The following is a 21,417-nucleotide window of genomic DNA, read 5'->3' on the forward strand; positions in this document are numbered from 1 at the left end:
GCGGCCGAGGGGAGTTCCGGAGGAGCAGACGGGATTGTAGGGAGGCTCTCCGGAGAGGGTCTGAGGGCACGAGCGATCTGGCACAAATTGGCAGCCTGCAGGAGACATGCAGGTGGCGGAGTCCCCTGACATGGGTGGCCAAGGCCGGGAAGGTCTCTTGGCCAGGTTGAAGGGGAGGGCTGTAGGGTATGGCCCTGACAGAAGTCAGTACGGGAGCACCAGCAGATGGGTTTAGGGCCTTGAGAGCTCCTGCCTGGGTGAGTGGGGTCAAGCAGACCCCCCCCCCCAATGGAAGTCCTTGAGGGAGTGACTGATGGCGGCAGGGCCTGGATGGCTCCTGCCAGGGCAAAGGCATCTGACCTTACCCCATACCCAATGGCATCCCTGAAAAATCACAAAGTCCCCAGAGCTGCTTAGGATGGGAAAGCAGGTGGACTGGCCACCCTGGGAAGCCAAGTCACCATTCAGACTGAGCAGTCTAAACTGGGACATTTCTGTGTCCCAAAGACAATGTTTGGGATTCTGGGACAGAGACTTCCAAACTGGGACTGTCCTGGAAAAACTGGGACCATTGGTCACCTTGAAGTAGACATACAGTCTATTATAAATAAACACTACAAAAAGTACATAAAATAAGACCTTATGTGAGTTTTATTCTATTTCAGAATCAGAACATGGTTCAGAAAATACTAACATTTCAAAGGAAATATTACAGTATATGGGCAATATTTTATTACTTTTTTAAAAAATATATATTGTCAAACATGTAAGCAGGAAAGCGTAGCAAAATCATGTCAAGAAAGAATGTAGGCACTTGTCTACACCCTGTGCCTTAAAACTTTACAAATGTATATACATTTACCCATCGAACCTATCATTGTCAGTTTATCACTGTTCACTTCTTATTTCTTCTTTATATCAGACTACAATAAAGTAAGAGAGCCTTTTTTTTTTTTTTTTTTTTTTACCTAATATGAAACAATTTTCATCGTCGGATCTGACAGGTCTATAAGCCCCAAGGAAGTTTTCAAAATAGCTAGGCATTCGGACACTTGTCACTGGGATACCAATCTCTCTGAAGTAGTCATTAATCTCTCCTTTTCCATCAAAATGTGGCACCTCGAGTCTCCCTCCAGACAATTCTTTAGCATTTTCAAGGCTACTAAAGATGGCATGTTTAATCTTCAGACTTCTGCAAAGCTCTGCTACCATTCTGCCCTAAAGAAAAGCAGATAAAAATAAATTGTTTTATGTAGTTTATTTGCAAAAAAGTACTGCACAGCATTGACTAGCAGCCATAAATTTGAGTATGGGCAAAGTTTTAATCTCATTTCAGATCTAGAATCCTATGACCAATGGAATGTGTGAACATACAATACCCCAGTCGGTCTATATTTACAGCATTTGTACAGTTATACCTAGCAGCATAATTTCTGTAATACATGACAGACGTAACCTGCAGTAACAAAAGATCTATGTCACTTTCAGTGTACTTGAAAAATCTGATTGAAGAAAAATTGCATTTTGTGCCATACCAGACAAAGCAGCCTTTCTGTGGAGCTGTTTATACAGCAAGAAATACCAGACATTTTACTGGGTTTACAGCGGCTAAGATGCATGCTCTGTTTAGTACAAAAGAAAAGCAGTACTGTGAAAAATGGAAGTTTGGATTATAAGCCAATTAGAAAGGACTGCATTTCACATCAGAGTTGTGGGCCAAGTGTATTTCTTTGCACTAGTCTGCATGCAATGAAGCTCAAAGGATATTTCTATTCACTTAGCCTTTTCTCCTTAGACTTCTTCTCATCCCCCACTGAAGCAACTCTCTCTGAATCATTTGTGAAAAGGCAGAGCTCACTCTTTTCCCACTAAGATATGTCTAAAACAAACACAGTCAAGAATGCTGGACTCGGGACTGATACCTGCAGCACTCCACCAATTACTTTCCTTACTACGGACACTGTTCCTCTGACCACAATCTTCTATCTCCTGGCCTGCAACAATACAGTAATCCAGTTCTCCAGTCTTGATCATACTTTGAACCACAGTTCTGCTTCGCTAGCGGCTACCTTTATAGGATTGAGTCAATTGCCATGGTGAAGTTTCTTATCCACTATGTAACCTCTTCTTCCTCAGTATGATGGTAAATGTAATACTTTTGACAGTTTCAGCCATAGCCATGTTATACAAATAAAATATTTTAGTAAAAATAAACAGGTAATGAAAAAAGTGTAAATTCTCAATAAAAATGAAGGCAATTGCAAAACCTTACATAAGGTCTACTATGGCAGCTCACTAGCATCTATATGCACCACAACATGCATCCACTTCCATCCCATGTTGATGCCTTTGGTCACCTCCTCCCATGTTTTTCTTTCTCCTACCAGTTCCATTACCCCCAACCCACTTCTCTATTGTGTTTGCTTCCATCTTTGTGGCATACCTGAGCCTTTCCATCTCTTTCCAATTCATACCCTTCTTACACACCTTTTCCACCATTCTGTCTCTTCTGGTCCCTGTTCCTCCCACACTGTTGAGTGACTCTCCTTGCCCACATCTCTTCTGTTTTCCTTGTCTTATTCATTCCTGCATATCTATCTCTATTTCTATCTCACCTTCATCACCTAATACTGCTTTCTGTAACAGTCCTTTTACCTTGGAACCCTTGTTCTTACTTTCATGGCTACATCTTGTACATATTTCACTACATTACCTTGTGCCAAGCCCACATGCCTGTACTCCTCTGACATCTGTCTGTGTTCATGGGTTCAATGGTTTATGCTAGGCTAATAACCACCAGGGTCTTTATAAGCCTAATAACTACAAAGATGCTGCAGTAGCTTACAGATGATGTCAGGCACATCCTAATTTCCTACTTTAAGCATACAAGACACAGTCCTCGCCTCATATTGCAGCACGGTCCTGATGGAGGGATGATAAAATCAACAAACAAAGTAGAATACTATTGTTGGAAATTAATTAATCCTCCGATATTGGCAAGTACTTTCATGAGGTGGACCCAGTTTTTACAAAATCTCACTAATACAACACTGATATATAGATTGTATATTTTATAGCATACATCGTGGATGGAAGGGGGTTAAAAATAAAAAAGACAGCTGGGTGCACAAGTTCAAGGATATAAAAGTGCCAAATCTTGGTAAGCGCACTGGTGCCAGGAGTGGAAAAAAATTACAGTGTAGAATCCTCAAGACATGGAAACAATCCTACAATGGGGTTAGGCCAGTTTCAGGGGATGATGGCCTCCCTGTTGTAGAAGGAAGCAGTAGTCCACAAACAATGGCAGGCCCAAAAAAGCCATAAAGATTACAGAGTGGACTAGTGTGGATAAAAAATAAATTATGTATTATTATTATGCAAGGAAACCCAGAATTTCCAGAAAGAAGACATTATAAAACATTGAGAGAAATTAGGGTAAAGAAAATTATTTGCATAAGAAAAACTGTCAAAAGCTTCAAATGAAAAATTTGTGTTCATTAATGCAACAGATTCATGAAAAATATTACATAGACCAAGAAGTGACTGAAGAAGTGTGAACATATAATGAACAAAACCTAGAGATTTCTGAACAGTATATATATATATATATATATATATATATATATATATATATATATATATATATATATACTTAAAAAAAATATAAAGAGACATCTGATATGGTGTACATTTCTGCAAAGGAGAAAACCAAACAAAGCAATATAAAAAAGCATCTGCAAAGGTATTTGAAGAGAAATACAGGCAAATGCATCCAGGTATGGAAAATTTCACAATACAAAAATAATAAGATCACAAAGGGGAATGTAGAACACAAGATTAGTAAAGTAGAAGTTAAACAAATAGAAGTGGAAGATGCAAAATACCTGCAAAAGGAAGTAGTGTAGAAAGTCTAACAGGTTATGTCACAGCATAATAGAACAAATGAGTCTCCAAAGTAAGAAGAAACAGGCCACAGCCAAAAAAGCAATATACCTCCAAAAACATGCCCAACAACAGCCACATCCTAAAGCATAGCACAGCCAAAAACTACAGGAAAAACAGAATACCTCCTCCCAAAATGCCTTAGCAACCAACCATCACCTAAAGCATAGCACCAAGTCAAACTGGGAGGGAGGGTAAATAGTTTGTTTTGAAACAGGTTTACCCTGTGAACCCAAAAAAAAAAAGAAACTGCTCAAATAAAAACGCAACTGCCTGTGAATATCCAAAGTATGCAAAAAGTTTCTCCCTTTTTTTTGGGTAAGTAGGCAAAATGGCAAATGAATAGTTTGATTTACAGGCCACCACAAACCAAACCAGGAGAGGCAGGAAGATCAGGACGAAGACATCTATATCCTTGATGAAAATCAAAAATCAGCTAAGGCTCATGGGCCTGTAAAGCAGTTTTCCATGACAAATACTTTAACTCGGCAGTAGCTGCAGGCCTCAAAAGGTTGTAAACTTTCCTGGTACTAGGCCTCTGGCCTCCAAAATAACATTCAAAACTAGACTGAATCTTGACATTGAGGAAGTGACTGTCCTTTTTGACAAAAGGAAAGGTGCGAAAAGGCAGAGGCCATGGAGGTTCTCGCACTAAAACTCCTCAGTAGTGGTAAGTGTTGTGTTAAAGCCAATCCGGTGCTATCAAAATCATGGTTGGCTTGTCTTGTTTAGTGGAGAAGCTAACAGATCTATGTCTGGAGTTCCCATAACACTGTCAACTGTTGTTGAACATGAGGATCCAATTTCCACACTAGAGGATCCACTATTTGCTTGCTCATCTGCTATGCTAAGGAGTTCCTTGGTAGAAACCTTAGAAACCTGATTTGAAAGATGTAGATTGAGAGCAGTTTCCCCACAGAATAAGAGGGTGTAAGAATGGGTTCCCCTGCTTGTTTGATGTACACATGACAGTAGTGTTGTTTGTTTGAATGTACACCTGCCCTGGTGAAGTACTGAAATGAATCCAATGCAACTGGACTGCTAACATTTCCTTCCTTCAAGTGACTGGCGGGTCACAGAGAGTCCCTTTGTTTAGGTGACATGGGCCTACACAGAGAGTCCCTTGTTTAGTGATTCCTGAGCCACCACAAAACTTTGAGATACCATTGAAGCTTCCTCATATGCAATTTGGCATTGGGAAGCACCAGAATAAGAAGATGCCATGAACCCTAAGGCTTGAAGGACTGTCAGAGACATTTGCTGGAAATAAAGAGAAGGCTTCTTTGTTTGTCGGGGTCAAAAAGGCCATCTGGGAAGCTCTGTCTCACACCACACAAGCACATGTCATGTCCTGTACTAGGTACTGGACTTTGTTTTGTTTCGAATACAGAATACCCTTCTTAACACTGCCATCACATAGAGTAACCATCCAGTGATCTTTTCCCAGAGGAGGTAAAAAGTTGTGTAAAGCCAGCATCTTTGATTTGGAACGTCCAGGTGTGTGTTGATAAATAGATAAATCCAAAACGGTTCCTCACTTTCTCCCTTTCGAGGCGAGAAAAAAACCACGCCTCAAATCTGACAGAGGAACTGGCTGAGCTGGCTATTCCTCTCCTTAAAAGAAGTAAAGAATTTGTCAATTTTGCTTGAAAAGAGCCAACTTTCCTCCCAAAGGAGCTGCCCGCCTACCCCTAGACTGAGAATCAGAGGTAAGTGCACCCACACTTATAGTAGGCCAATACTACTTTGTGAGTGGAGGTTCAAAAATCTGATCCTTAAGCCATGCGCGTGCATAACTAATAACTGAACTGAAGTGGCCACCCTAGAAAAGAAGCCTGTAAAGCAAAAACATTGCAAAGAGTGCTTTACCCACCTGTTCAGAAACATGCACTAAATCCTGCAATTTTTACCTCTATACCCCTCTGCCAAAGCATCCACTTAGACCCTTTTGAGAAAGGAGGAAATTCTGATACTTCAACATATGCAGAGGAACCGATTCTTACAACAGAGGCTCTGGCACCCTTAGGCCCCCTAATGGTTCTGTTTCTGTCCCCCCTACTCTTATACAGATCAGGCACCCTGTAATACCTGTCCGGTCTGTGGTAAAACAAGAACTCCTAAGCCTCTTCCGTGAATCAGAGCTCATGGAATGCAGAGTTTCTGAAAAAAAATCCTCTGGAGGAGAAGCAGAAGGAGTGGAATCCTGCATCCATCCTGGGCCTCTATCAGGAGGGGCATAGAAACCTAATTAAAAAAATAATCCTCTTATTTTAAGCATGTGCTTTTTTAATTAAATTCCTGAAGAACCAGAACTGACACCAGAGGAAGGCAAAACAGACCTGCCCAGGGAACTGCCTTAGAAGGAAGTAGCAGAAGACAACCACCATAGGCCTGGGACTCAACAGAAACTTCAGGATCACCTGTTCAGCTGCTTAGTGCTTAGGTCCAGGTCAGAAACAAGCGAATCTGCCTAGGCTTTTAAAATTTGTCCGCAATCTAAACTCCGCCTTATAGTGCGCTTATTAAAGCCCTAAAAATAAAAACGACACGATCACGCCAGGTGGTGTCCCAAAAAACAAGGACAAAGCTTAGTGGTAAATCTGCGCGCATCCCACAAGACACAAAATTATTCACTTTTCTGACATCCGTTAAGTAACTGAGGCAGAAAAACAAGACTGAGGATATAGCGTTGATCATGCGCCTTTATACCTGACTGATGTCTAATACTTTGGTATTCGGCCGACCGAGGACAGCGGACATAAGTTGAAGAACATCAGGTAGACGTAAGAAGAAGAAATATGGACAAAGGAAAGAAAAAGAGATGTAATATGGTACAATATTTGTGCAAAGGAGAAAGCAAAACTAATCAAAACAAAAAAAAGCAGGGCCAAAGATATCCGAAGAGAAATACAGGCAAAGGCATCCAGACATGGAAAATTTTACAATACAAAAATACGAAAACAAAGGGGGAAGTAGAAAAGAGGATTAGTAATGCAGAAGTTAAAGAAATAGAAACTGAAGCTATGGATTACCTGCAAAGTGAAGGATTTAGTGTAGAAATCCCAGCTCTGGTAATGTCAGCATGAAACGGACAGTCCCCATGTTAAGGAGAAACAGGTGGCATGGGAAGCATTCTGATCAGTTGCCACATGAAGATATTGTGAAGCCTTCAGTAGGAAACTAGTAAAAAAGTTCAGCTGGAACTACACAGCAAGGGAAGGAACAGATAAGGATGGCAACTCTGAAGCAGTCGATGTTGCAGAGTGATAGGCCAGTGAGTTTCCATATGAAAGAACAATGGATGACACAGGATGCAGCTGAACAGAATATGTCACAGAAAAATGTTCTGGAACTTTCTGTCGAATGCCCGCAAGAAATGGAGAATAAAAAATGTGCCCTCAGTTTAGAAAAAAAACATCAAAGGGAAGAGTTGTTGGATTAAATTGAGATGGATAAACATATTAAGCTCGATGAAAAGAAATAGATTACAGAAAGTCAATAAGACCCAAAATGTTAGAAGTCTGATAGAACCAACGAACACAATAATCAAGACAATTAACAGAAATTCATGTGACACAACAGAAGTAAACTGTATACATTACTGTACAAAATTAATAACAGATAAAGACTTGCTAAAAAATACAGGACAATAAGAGTAAGGAAGGGAAGAAACCAAAAGCCATCATGGAAGTTTCGAACAGAGAAAACTATAAAGCAATTAAGAAGTGTCTCTGTTAGAAGAGTACAAAAGAGGGAACGGATCAACAAAAATACTCAGAAAGATATATGTGATAAAAGCAATAGGCAGTATCAGAAAAGACCAGGATCTGTAGTACACTATTGCAAATAATAAACTAAAGATATCAGCACAGGCAGAAAAACTTAGAAGATATGTAGATAAATACAGAAAAAAAAGCAAAAGGATTAAAAAATACAGCCAAAAAAGAAGAAATAGACACGTTTTAAAGAAATATCTATAAAGACCCTGTGGAACATAAAGATGATGAATGGATAAAAGTAATGAAATAAACAGATGAAACAAAATGAACAGGATATGGAATGGGATGAAGTAACAACCACAAAAAGTGAAGCAAAATTAAGAAAAGTTTGTAAATGGAAAACCTCAGGCCCAGATGCAGTACCCAACTTCTGGCTAAAAGTATTAACACTGTTACAGAAAGATTTAGCCCTGAGTAAGAACTACTTACATGTGCACACCAAACAGACACCAACCTGGTTAACAAAAGGAGAAACGATACTCCTTAACAGTGAACCTGCAAACCATCCTAAAAGCTATAGACCAATAATCTGCCTTCTGACGATCTATAAACTATATACTGGAATTGATAGTGACAGACAATATTGTCATTTAGAAGAAAACTCAATCATGGCCATAAAACAAAAGGGTAACAAAAAGTCATACGGAACAAAGGATCATTTGTTGTTAAGTATGACATGGATAGATTACAAAAAAGCATTTGACAGCATCCAACACTCATGGAAAAAGAAGTGTTAGCAGATATACAAGATACACTCTACAGTGATAAATTACATTACAGTGACCATAAAACAGTGGCAAACCACTTTGCAACTAAGCCATGATAAAGGACAAATTATCGTCAAGGAGATAAAAATTCAAAGGGGGATAATTCCAGGGTGACTGTCAACACTGCTCTTTTGCCTTGCCCTTAACCCATTAAGCTGTCTACTTAACAGATTAGGTTGTGGTTACAATTTGGGTTGCAGACAACAAAAGTATAAAGAGTTCTCAGCTTCTTTTTGTGGATGATTTAAAACTGCACTGTTCATCACATGAGCTGAAAGCAGAACTGGAAGTGGTCAAAACTTTCTCAGGTGATATAAAAATGTAATTTGGTCTTGATAAATGTGCAAAAGCAGAATTTAAAGTAGGAAAGCCGCAGCACCAAGAAAACATCAGTATGGGAGCTTGAGCAAGAGGGAGTATAAAACTTTTGGAAATTGATGAAGGATCAACAATAAAACATGAACAAATGTGAACAAAACCCAGTAAAGAATATTTTAGAAGACTAAGATTAATACTGAACACAATCCTGACATCTAAGAAAGAAGTCCAAGGTATAAGTCCATTCGCTCTTCCTGTTCTTACATTTTTGGGGTGATTGAGTGGCCCCAAAATTTAATGGATCAGTTCGACAGGAAAACAAAAAAAAATGCTCCACGCTCATCAAATGCTATATAAAAATCAGTGTATATCAAGGTAGGAGCCTCATCAAAATTGATTACATGTACAGCTCTGCAATCATAGGACTGCGTACATATCTGCTGACCAAATCAGATCCAAACATAGTGAAGGTTTTGAAACATGAGGTGAACAAATCTAAGATGACCTCCCTGCTTAGTGTAGCAAAAGCATATCAGTGTCAAGTGGGAATGGAAATCAAACCAGAAGTGGACAAAAATAAGGCAGCAACCGAGTGTGCCAAAAAACAAAAGAATGAATATAAGGAGAAGGATCAGGTGAGAAAGCAAGAAATGAGATAAATATAGCTGCAAGTACAGAAAACCCCTGGAGCAACCTCATGTTGATCATGATCTGATGCAGAAATGATTAAGGAGGGGGGAATTTAAACCAAAATATAAAAGGTTAGTATTAGTGGCCCAGGATAGTGGACTATGTACACACTGGTTTACACAGTCTACTGGCTTCTTGCTGGGTGTGATATACTAAATGGAAGAGGGCCTGTTTACTGAGAGACATAATAATGTGGCAAGACTGCTGCATTGGGGATTGTACAAACATTACAATAGTGAAGTAGCTAAAAAGCATTGGAAACATAAGCCACAAAGTATTATAGAGAATGATGAAGTATATGTTACACAAATCACCCATTACCACCACCACAAACAAAAAAAAATAGATGTGAGAAAACCAGATATAGCAGTCTATGAAAAGAAGATGCCAAGTAGCACTGTTCATTGAAATTGTCATACCCTGTAATTACAGTGTCTTAGGTAGAGACAGAGAGAGACTGATAAAATACCAGGATTTCCAGGCATAAATGAGGGCAATTTGGAAGGAGGATACCCAGACAGTTCCAACAGTAGTAGGAACAATGGGGGCTCATAAAAAGGAATTTACAGTCTTACCGAGGATATGTTACTAATACATGGTATGAATCTAAATTGCAGGAGGGAGTCACTTTGGGACACTGTTGGTGCATCAAACAAAATCTTATTCTGTCTAACAATTGTTTTATTGAAGTTTTTCCCAGGGGAAAAAAACAGTGGGCTTTCATGGATATTTGGGTTATTTACCTAGGGGAAAGTATTTTGCTTAAACAATCGTTTTTTTGGCTAACATGAAAGATTGAAACAATACTAAATTTCATAAACTTTAATCATACTTTGACTTAGGAATGGGGTCCATTCCCATCATGGTATTAGAAACCCAAAAGACTTGGAGAAATTAAACTAGCAGACAGAGGAATATGTCACATTCTCTGTTACCTCTAGGATAAGTGCAACAGATTGCACCTGTCTAACGACTGCTGCCATCACCAGGTGATGAGAAGATGTTATATGTAAACTTGGATGTTACCAGTAGCACTGTGTCTTGCAAGCAATGTGAGAATGTCCATGACACTTGCACCTGTGTGTACAGACATGTCCTGGGTCTTCTACTCTCATTAAGTGCCTCTACACCTGCAAGCAGGACGTCTGGAGGCTATGACTCTCAAATAGACCACTCTGCATGAATTACAAAGGTACCGGTCAAGAGACATACACATGAAGTATTATGTATCTACTGCCAACGATGAGTGTATGGATCTTAGCCAACTCCCATATGTTGCATATGGGGGAAAAAATTCCCATTCAATGATCCTTAAACTCAAGTCAGTCAGCACTAATAGCTAGTCTCACAATGGATTGGCAAGACTAAAGAGACAATGTCACGTGAGATAATTGTAGAAAACACACAAATCCTAATCCAGATTGTCTCTCAAATTCATAGGTGATGCTCAGTACCCACTGCAAGTCTGAATGACAGTATTTAAACAATCACTCCATCATTGTGATCAGGAGAGATACTACCTAGCAGGGAGCCCAACAAATGCAACACACAATAGTGAAGCACGTTTGGCATCCTAAATGTATGATTTAACTATTTAGATACCCCATGAAATGTGAAGAGCTGTCAGCTTGACAGCAGATGATTCAGGTGAAGGCTAGCTACAGCATACAAAGAGGAAGAAAAAGGAGGATTCAGAAGCGGTGTCATCACTGGCAAGTGCTATACTCGATGCAAAACACACCGGTTGTGCAGTATTCCACCAATGTCTAATGCAGCTGTATGCAGTGCAGTATATGTCACACTAGTATCTCCTTACAGTACTGAAGAACAATAAGCAAGCAGCTAAATGATGTACAAATGAGCATGAGTGCCATGACAAACGTGAACTACAGAAGTACATATCAAAGGTGAGTTGGCCTGTTACTGCCCCAACTATGGACACTTTGCACCAGGGCAGCTGCCACAAATCAAGTGTGATTGCAGTCATGGATACCATAACAGCCAGAACATGATGCACAACAGCATCATGCATGGCATCTGCAGAGGCAAGGAGTTTATTCACAGCTCACATCTGAGTTTGCTCATCCTAACTGCATTGTGCAATAGCATGCTGGATAATATCCCCAGCAGCCTAGTTGCTACAAAGAGCTTTTGTCAAATCCCAAAAACTGGCACACAGTTTTGCCACATCTGATTCTTCATGCTTGGCTCCATGGCCCTAATGGATAAAGCCCTGACTGCAACCCAGGTGACCAGGGCTTGACTAGCAGCCCTTGCACTGGACAGAGCTATGTAAGGGAGGAGAGGATGAAGAGAATTGTCGTGTTAATCTCTACTGGGTGGTGGGGAGTAGGTGGTCAATGAGTACACTGGGAGGTGTGATTTCTCTGGTAGAGACTGAGAAAATGGTCACTCGTGTTTGACAACAGGAAGGCTGTGCTGCTTGCTAGCAAACCTGGAGATAAACTTTGGGGTCAACTCACCACATGCACCTTCTCTCATGAAGCCAAGCATGTGCAGAGGATAGGGCTTGGGTAAAAACTTGAACCACCCCTAATGACTACCTAAATGTTGGTCCCCTCCCAGTACACCCTCACTTCAGTGACAGGTAACAAATGGGACAACTGACTTGGGGAACTGGTGAGAGCAGGCAGACAGGGACAAAACATGGCAAAAAAATAGTATACAAACATCATATATCAAACAGGGGCTCCTTATTGGAATGTTTGCACTCAAATTAAAATCTACAGCGGAAGAGAGAGACTAACATCACTCTTCTCCTTTAAACTTTTTTTTTTTTTTTGCAGGGGGGCAAGCCCGATTTTTCATCCATTCAGTCTCTGTGTTTTGGCAGTTGCTATATTGGGTCCCGAGATTTCAAATGGTTACCCAAATGTCACATGCAATGTAGTTAAAAATGCCACTCATGTCATTCTTACTACACAGCTGAAGTACCAGATTTATATCCTTTTCTACTTGTTCCTCCTCCCAAAAGATGCTGCCTCAGATTCTGCGATTGAGAGGTCTGTGCCCACTCCCATCTCTCAGACACTGGCTCCACAGCCCTTGCAATGACAGAAGCCACACTGACCACATAAGATGTGCCACATAAATGCAAGGATAAACAGAAACGTATATCAGACTAAGTGGTTATCTTACAGAGCAGTGTTCAATAAACAGTGCAACTATTACGCACCATACACAGGCATGGGCACCTACAATCTTGCAGGCATGACAGCTGGAGGTTGTGGCCCTGGACTAGCTCGGTGTACAAAACTACAATGGCAGCTGTTAAGACAAACGCACACCGAGTATCACTCATCTGCAGTACAATTGATGAACTTCTGGCTCTTGCTCAACATACCTGACCAACTCCAAGATGCTATATAAGGAACAAATTTCCCAACTGATGGACTTGAATCAAAGTTGGCAAACTAGCACTAATGGATTATCTAATCTGCAAAGAAATTTGGCTCCATCTGTGCTGCAGGCATCCACTTGTATTAGTTACTAGCATGTAATGTGGACCTAACTGCTGGAATAAACAGAACATCCATTATATGCTCTCCATGAATGGTCTCTTCTTGCGACTTGGCAATCGAGAAGAAAGGAACAGGCTCTTAGGCAATGACACATGTCCCAGGGGTACTTTTGGTTGAGGACACATGGCAGAAGTGACATTCATCTACAGACACATGGCTGTGGTAAATTCCCTGTGGGCAAAGGTAAGAATTGCAGAGTAATGTACACAGCTACAATAAACAAGTGAATGTGGACAGGGGAAGTGATGTGTGCTGTGCTTGGTGTACAGTACATGCTTTTAGAGCACAGTGTGTGATGTGTAAGCATGTGAGAATGAATGTAGTTAGTTTGTATACAAGTTACCTAAACTGAAGTTAATAGCTATAATCCCAACATGTTTGTACATAATAAAGCTGCTTGAACAGAACCCACAAAGATTTGTCTGTTACATCCTGACCACACAAGCGACATGGTGTCAGAACCGGGATTCCAGAGAATGATATTCGGAGCCACAGGGTGCAGAGATAACTGTGAAGGTAAACTAAGAGATAAGAGCATGAAAGAGAGCCAGAAAAGAACCAAAGGTAATGAAAACTTACACAGTTTACTTTATTAAAAAAAAGGATAAAACGGAGGATTACAAGGACACAAACCACATTATTAAACAAGCAAGAGGCACAAAAGGTTTATTAATTAAACTAAATGTTTAAGATTAAGACATCTGACAAAAACAAGCTCGTTTAAAGCAAAACAAGTATGTTTAAATTAAAACGAATGTGCTCAAAGCAAAACTGGCATGTTTAGAGTACAACGAGCACAAGAAAAGTACAATGGGCAAGAAAAGAGATTAAACAAGCAAAACGAGTAACAAGGGTAAAAAGGGCACATTAAACAAAGCAAGGTGACTGCATGTTTTTTGGCAAAGTGCTGTGTTTTGGGCATAACTACGACTTCGTATTGTATCAAGGTCATAACTAGAGTTATTTGAAGTTATTTCAAAGTGTGTAAGTGCTTACAGCATGTGCTTATTGCTGTGCATGTATTCCAAAGAGTTTGTGTGCAAAGTGCAACTATTTCATAAAGTACAGTCAAAGTACAGACACTTCGAGAAGTTTCTTGAGCTGGGTGTGTCTATTCACAAAGTACCTCCATTACAGAGTGTTTCTCACGAAAAATCCCAGGTTTCAAAATTTTTTGGGAAATGGGGCTTCCCAAAAAATAGTATGAAAGTTTTCCCCGACCAAACCCAGGAATTAAAAAGTTACCATTTTAAATTAAATTAAAAATCCCCTTTCTAAAAAAACATGGGGAAGGTGGGATAGAAAGCAGTTAACAATTCTTGGGCATTGGGAAAAACAAATTCTTGGTAAATTTTATATCTTTGTTGTTTGGCATTTGTAAACCCTTTACTGGTGTGTTATGGGGGAAAGGTTTCCAAAACCACCAAAGAGGCCCAAAAATTTTGGGGATTGGGAAAAATTTGAGAAGAGGTATATTTTTAGGTTTTCTGACAAAATGTACAACCCAAAGGGGTTCATTTGGGGTAAATGTGGGCCCAAACCCTTGAAAGAGTTTTTGGGGTTTAAAAGAGTTTTAATGGAATGAAAATTAAAAATTGTCAGGCCAATAAGGGGGAAAACCCCCTTTTAAGAAATTTGGAAAGGCCCTCCCCCGTAAAATTAAATTAAAAGGGTTTGTTTCCGGAAACCCCGAAATAAACTTAATTCTGTGAGAAAAAAAGCTAAAATTTTGGGTTTTTTTTGTGTTTAATAGTGGGTGGAAGATTTGTTTTGAAGTGAAACTTTGGGAAAAATTTGGGTTTGGGCAAAACCCTTTCCCGAAAAACACAAGTAGGCAAGTGAAGGCATGGTTTTAGAAATTTTAGAGCAAATTTAGAACCCGAAAATTTTTTAAAAGAACAGGCCCAAGAAGGCGAAGGCTGGTTCAAGGGAAACATTTTCTGCGTTTAAAAAAAAAATTCCAGGAGACGATGATAGGAACCAAAAGCCTTTTTAAAAAGTTGCAAAGTGGGGGGAATGAAGGAAAAATTTTTTGGGAACAATGAAAGTTAAATGGCCATTTTTTAAAAAATTTGAATAAGTCCCCCAAAGGTTAAAAGAAAACCCCCAAAAGAAAATGTCGTTGGATTACTTGGTTTTAAAGATAAAAAAATGTTTGGGGAAAGTTTTGTATGTAGTAAGGAAACACAATCGTAACCCGGGGCAAAAGGGTTTTAACGCAAATTGAAGGGAGACCAACTGCAATTTAGGGCTAGGATGGAAAACTTTTGCATGGGGTAAAAATTAACCGGGTCAGAATCCCTTTTTGTTTTTGGCTAAGAAAGACACGATTTTTGAGTCCAGAGGGCAGTAAATTTTTGGGTCTCAGAGACGTTTGGTGAACTGGGTTTTTTTTAAAAAAGGGGAAAAGGCATACCAGCAACGGGGATCTGAACCGTGAAATTGGGGAAACTTTCCGGTTTTAAGAAGGGCCCAAAAAGGTCGTCAGGATTTAACCGGGGGAAAAGTTTCCCAAAGCTTGGGATAAATCGCCATTGGATTTAAAGGGCACGGGTAAAGGGTTCAAAACCCCGAATTTCATTGGAGCGCCCCGGAAGGCTCAAGAAATCGGTGGAGACCAAAATTTTCCCAAAAATTAAAAAGGGGCCCATCATCAAAGGGAGTCGGTTTTTGTAATACCAAACCACTTTTTCTGTCTTTGGGTGCCAAAGTTCCTTTTGGGAAGTGAAGTTGACAAAAACCTCTTACTAACTTGTGCCCCTTTGGGAATTTGTTCTGGATGCCTTTTGGGTTTTCTGCAATAAGTCCCACCCCAATGGAGAATCCGGGTTTTTTTGTGCCATTGTGAGGGGGAAAAGGTGGGGGCCTTGGGGAACAAGGGTGAAGAAAAAAAGAGATTCTTGCAAGCATAAAGGGAATTGGTCAATTCCCCGGGGCAAACCCCTCAAAAGTTCATTGTAGGTCTTTTTTTTCAACCCCCTTTGAAGGGGCCAACCAAGCAAACGCATTTTAGGCTTAAAACCTTCAAACTTTTGTTTTTGAAAATATTTGGGAATTTTCCGCTCAGTTTTGAAACACCTTTTGGGGAGCTAGGAAATGTTCCCTTCTTTTAAAAGACTGAGGCATAAGATTTTTAAAATTGACCCAACACAAAGAAATATGTGTAATCCTCTTGGGGGTGTTAATTGGTCTGACAAGACTTCAGGCAGAATACCACACTGAACCTTCCAAATGAGAACATATGCCAAATTGGGAAAAACCCTGGGGTATGACCAAAGCAGAAACCCAAATGAGATATTCCCCTGAACGCAAATCTCTGGCTTCTTTTATAGGATTAGCTCCGAGATTAAAAGAATATCTCTTTTGGGAAAAAAATTAAGTGGTCATCAAACAACTCTTACGGCTGTTTAATTTCCCAGAAAAAAAATGGCCCGTCCCGTTTTTTGGGCAAAAGGCCTTTATAATTTTAAACCCCGCTTGGGCTCGGATCTTAAGGCTGATCCAAGTTCTATTTGGTGGCCGACAATTGGGGGGAACGGTGGGAAATCTTTTTGGAGAAAATGTTTGGGAAATTTTATTTTAAATCCTTAAAAGTTTTGTACTTAATTTAAAGTTCCAGGAGGGGTCAATTTCCCCATCCTCCGAAGGGGTCGGGCCTCCCTCAATGCTGGGAAAGGTTGCCAAATACTTGCGCCCTTTTTGGCCCCCCTTTTCGTCTTTTTTTCCCCTCCTTGCCTTAACAAATTTTTTGGGGCTGAAAAACCCGGATGGAACCCCATCTTTCCCCCTTTTGCCCGGGGGGGGGAAGGGGGGGACAGTGCGCTCCTGATGGGAAACCTGTGGAAGGAATGACAAATAGAACAGTCCTCCTGTAAGTGGAGAGGGCCAAGACAGTAGACGCAGGAAGAGTGGTTATCCATGATGGACATTTTCTGTCCGCATAGACATCTCTTAAAGCCTGATTTTTGCTTCTCAGACATGTTCAAAAATAGACAAATACCTATAAAAACTGAAAACAAGAAAATATCAAGGTATCACTGCACACAAAAGGACTTAAGCATTTCTAAAGAAAAAACACCTGTTAAAAGACAGGATAATAGGCCTGAAAATTGCCTTAGAAAAGTTATAATATGACAACAAGAAGACGAAGAATATATAACAACAACAATAAGAAGAATATATAACTCCCTGTAACTACACTAATAAAAGACTAATATATATATATATATATATATATATATATATATATATATATATATATATCTAACTATCTATACTAATAAGAAAGTTATGGAAAAACTTCGAAAACTGAAAATGTTTACTGGCCCGAGCTTCTGCGATGCATCTGCAGCCGTGGCAAACTAGATCTGAGGGTTAGCACTAGGGGATTGTGGGATAGGACTGTGCCTCGAGCTTTCTCAAGATGCAGAGCTGTAGAAGTGGCCGTCTCGGAGCCGAGGATCGGCTCCGAACCCATGCGTAAGAACAAACGGCGAAACTGAACAATTTCACATCTAGAGTTATTTGAAGTTATTTCAAAGTGTGTAAGTGCTTACAGCATGTGCTTATTGCTGTGCATGTATTCCAAAGAGTTAATCTGTGTGCAAAGTGCAACTATTTCATAAAGTACAGTCAAAGTACAGCCACTTCGAGAAGTTTCTTGCGCTGGGTGTGTCTATTCACAAAGTACCTCCATTACAGAGTGTTTCTTGCACTGTAAAGAATTACCTAACAAAGTACTCCCATTTTAGGAAGTCTGTGTGCCCTGTACTGTTTAGTCGCAAAGTGCAGTTACTTCGAAATGTTTCTTGCTCCGAGCTTCTTCAGCCCAGTTCATTCACACAGTTCACTTATTTGAAATGTTTCTTAAATGATGATAAATGACTTTTGCTTAACCGCAATTTCGAGTGTGTGTAAGTGCCTGAGAAACATATTTTGAAAGTTCAGTTATTCAGATGCTTGTTGTGCCATTGGGCAAAGTTACAAATACTGGCATAAATTTCTGGCATATGTATATGTGTGTGTCACATGAGGAAGCTGGTTCAAATGGCGGAAGAATTATGTGGAAAAGCATAAAATTTAGATTCCATGGAGAATAGGGAGATTTCACAGGTGGTCTAATATGAAAGGTTCCTTTGAGAAAGGCTTTGCATAACTTGCGCGACAATTTTCAATTCATAGAATCCAAGATGAAAATTAGAAATAGCAACCAGTTGAACACAAAATGTTGCTGCTGCAGCTCCTTTGGTGAAAATCATAGTCAAAATGGAGGCCATAGGGGCTTGGTAAGGATCAATATTGTTTTTAGAGGCCCATATAGAATATTTTTTCCATTTGCTAAGATACAGCTTCCTTGTAGAAGATTTATGAGAGGATAAGAGAATTTGCTTTGTCTCATTGGAAAGATTGTGGAACCTGGCTAAGATGGGAATTGGAGCAGCCAAGCTGTCAGCTTCAGGGACTGCAGAGAGGGATGAAGTTCCCCCGACGAGTGCATCAGAAGGTCTGGAACTGGGTCCAGAATCCAAGTGTCCTCCAAAAGATGAAGTCAAAGGAAGGGAAAACAAATCTGACGAGGCCAATGAGGGGCTATTAGAATGATGGTCCTTCCCAGGGTTTTTGCTTTCTGTAGAACCTTGGGTATCAACAGGATTGGTGGAAATGCATAGAGGAGACCCAGAGGCCAATCGTGTATGAGTGAGTCCCTTGGGGCTTCTCCCGGAGGGGGAATCAGGGCAAAGAAGCATCTGCATTTCATGTTCATGTGACTGGAAAAAAGGTTGCAGCAAGGCTGGCCCCACCTGCAGAATATCCCGTCCGCTATTTCTTGCGTGGGGCAACAAAATTGCTCTGCTCAGCTTGTCTGCTATCACGTTGGATTTCCCCAGGATGTGCGCTGCCAACAGAAAGCGCTGGGTGGAAATAGCCTACTGTCACACACAGAGCCTCGCGACAAAGGGGGTAAGACCTGTTTCCTCTTTGTTTGTTCAAGTACCAGACCAATGTTGTCTGTCTGAATCACAACCGTACCCAGAGGAAGAGAGTCCTGAAAGTACTGCTCATCTCTACGAAATTGATATGCAGTTGTGTCTCGATAGGTCCATGTGCCTTGGGCTGTCTTTCCCTGAAAATGCCCCCCCCCCCATCATGGAAGTGTCTGTGGTCACTGTGGCCGCTGGAGGGGGTAGCACAAATGGGCGTCCCATCGTGACATGAAGTGAGGTCAATCACCACTGAAGCTCCTTTTTGCAGGAATTTGTGATCATTATCATGTGAGACATGGGAAGCTCTTTGTAAGATCGAGTGAACAACAGCCATTGTAGTATCCGCATGTGCATATGAGCTAGTGGTATAGCTAGAATTGCTGTTGCCATCATACCTAACAATTTCAGAACTTTTGATGCTGGTGCTTTGCCTTTGGATATTAGAACGCTGACATGCTGATGAAGAAGAAAGACTCTTTCTATTGGAAACCTTAGTGTGGTGGTGTCCAGTTCTGCTCCGATAAAAACGATATGCTGCGATGGCGACAAGGCAGATTTTTCTGAGTTGACTGGAATGCCCATTTGATTGCAGAGTGACAGAGAGGACTCCCTGGCCTGAATGAGTTGATGCCTGGTGGTGGCGGTAAGGAGGCAATCGTCTAGGTACAGAAACACCTGGAATCCTAAACGCCTCAGGTGAGCCGTGACCACTGCCATGCATTTGGTGAACACTCTGGGGGCTGTAGTGAGGCCAAAGGGCAGGGTTTGAAACTGGTAATGATAGTCTCCCAGCTGGAAGCGCAGATGATCCCTAGATGGCCTGGCCATTTTATGTGGTAGTACGCATCCTTAACATCTATCGAGCACATCCAATTGTCTTTCCCTAAGAAGGAAGTATAGACTGAAGTGTGACCATCTGGAACTTCTCTTTCTTCACAGATTTGTTCAGTCTGCTGAGGTCCAATATGGGTCTTCAGTCCCCCGTCTTTCTTGGAACTAAAAAGAATCTTGAGTAAGTTTTGTATCCTAGCTGGACTGGTTAGATGACTCTTTCTTAGCAACGTTTGGACCTTTATTGTTGCTTATTCCCTGTAACAGGGTGGAACGTCCGGGATTTTTCTTATGGGTGGAGGGGGTGTGGCGAATGGGATGAAGTATCCTCTGGAAATGATATCTTTGTACCCAGACACCTAGCTCAAAGTAACAAGAGACAGCTGGGTACAAAGTAAGTGACCCCCGACTGCCTCCAGAGCAGGACAGTCGGGCCTCCTTTCAGGAGTGCTGGTAGGGCTTCCCAGAGAAGTGATCTGTCACCCTAGTGTTGCGGAACCCCTCTGCTGCGAGGGCATCTTCCATTATTGCCCCCTCCACTGCCCCTGGAGGAGGATTCACCATGTGTGTCCTGAAAGGCTCCTTGGGCTTTTAGGAACCACATTTTTTCTCCCCTTTGACCCTTAGGATAGGGTCTGGTAGGGGTTGAAAAACAGACCCCGACAGCAGACAGTATTCCCATCCTGCTCATACCTGGTTAAGGTTTCCTTCACTTTAGACCCAAAAAGGGACGAGCCATCAAAGGGAGTAATCACAAAGGATGACTTGAAGGGCTCCGCAGAGGAACACAAGCGCATCCAGGAGTGTCTCCTAACAGCAACTCCTGTACCCGATGCCCTACTCATTCCATCAGCTGCATATGAAATGAGATGCATGGATGAGTTTACTATAGAACTGAGGGTAGCAAGCTGGGTGGCAACTTTGTCGGCAGCTCCTGCAGCTTTTGTACCCTGAAGAGAATCTCCTAGCTCTTTAAGGAGATCTCTTCGTAACCTAGTAAAATGGGTTAAATAGTTGAGCGAACGAAGAGCAAAAGTCGCTGAACTAAACATGCGCTTCCCATATCTATATCCATGATTCTGGAGTATCTGTTAGGAGGATGGATAGACTGGGAAGTTTCAGACATTTCCTTTTTGGTGGCTGCCGCCACCACCATGGTATCAACTAGCACACCTTTTGTTAAGAAAGATTTGTCAAGGGGGGCAGAAATTAACTTAATAGGCCTCCTAGGGACAGGCTCCACAGCATCCGGAGACTCCCACTCCCTTCGTGAGACCAGCTGCATTAGCTCATCGAAGGGCAGAGACACCCAAGAGGTGGAGGGCTGAGACCCGAAAGCCTTCAGGAGAACTGACATCCTCAGTAGGGTTTTTGGACTGCCAGTCACCCCTTTACCTTAGGATTTCAAGTATCTCAGCGAATGAGATATCTTCAGAGGGGGATCGTGGGGACTCTTCTGACTCATCCAAGTCAGTATCGGATGTTAGAGACTCCTGGGGGGAGTCTAGATGTTTCCTCTTACACAATCTCTTCCTGGGAACACCTCATCAGTTTCAGCTTCTGG

The 21,417-nt window shown here is 41.1% G+C and overlaps 1 protein-coding gene across 1 annotated transcript in view; it reads right to left on the bottom strand.

Moving 5' to 3' along the window:
• The window catches only part of LOC122792988 (nmrA-like family domain-containing protein 1), a gene marked incomplete in the record, with an annotated part of 438,251 nt that overhangs the window by 146,208 nt on the left and 270,626 nt on the right, over window positions 1–21,417 (bottom strand). The window contains 1 exon segment of the mRNA XM_044060607.1: window positions 969–1,205. Within this exon segment, the coding sequence (XP_043916542.1) occupies window positions 969–1,205 (237 nt within the window).

The sequence above is a fragment of the Protopterus annectens genome, chromosome 2.part0 (genome assembly GCF_019279795.1).
Source record: "Protopterus annectens isolate FY-2018-M chromosome 2.part0, PAN1.0, whole genome shotgun sequence".
NCBI classification, from domain to species: Eukaryota; Metazoa; Chordata; order Ceratodontiformes; family Protopteridae; genus Protopterus; species Protopterus annectens.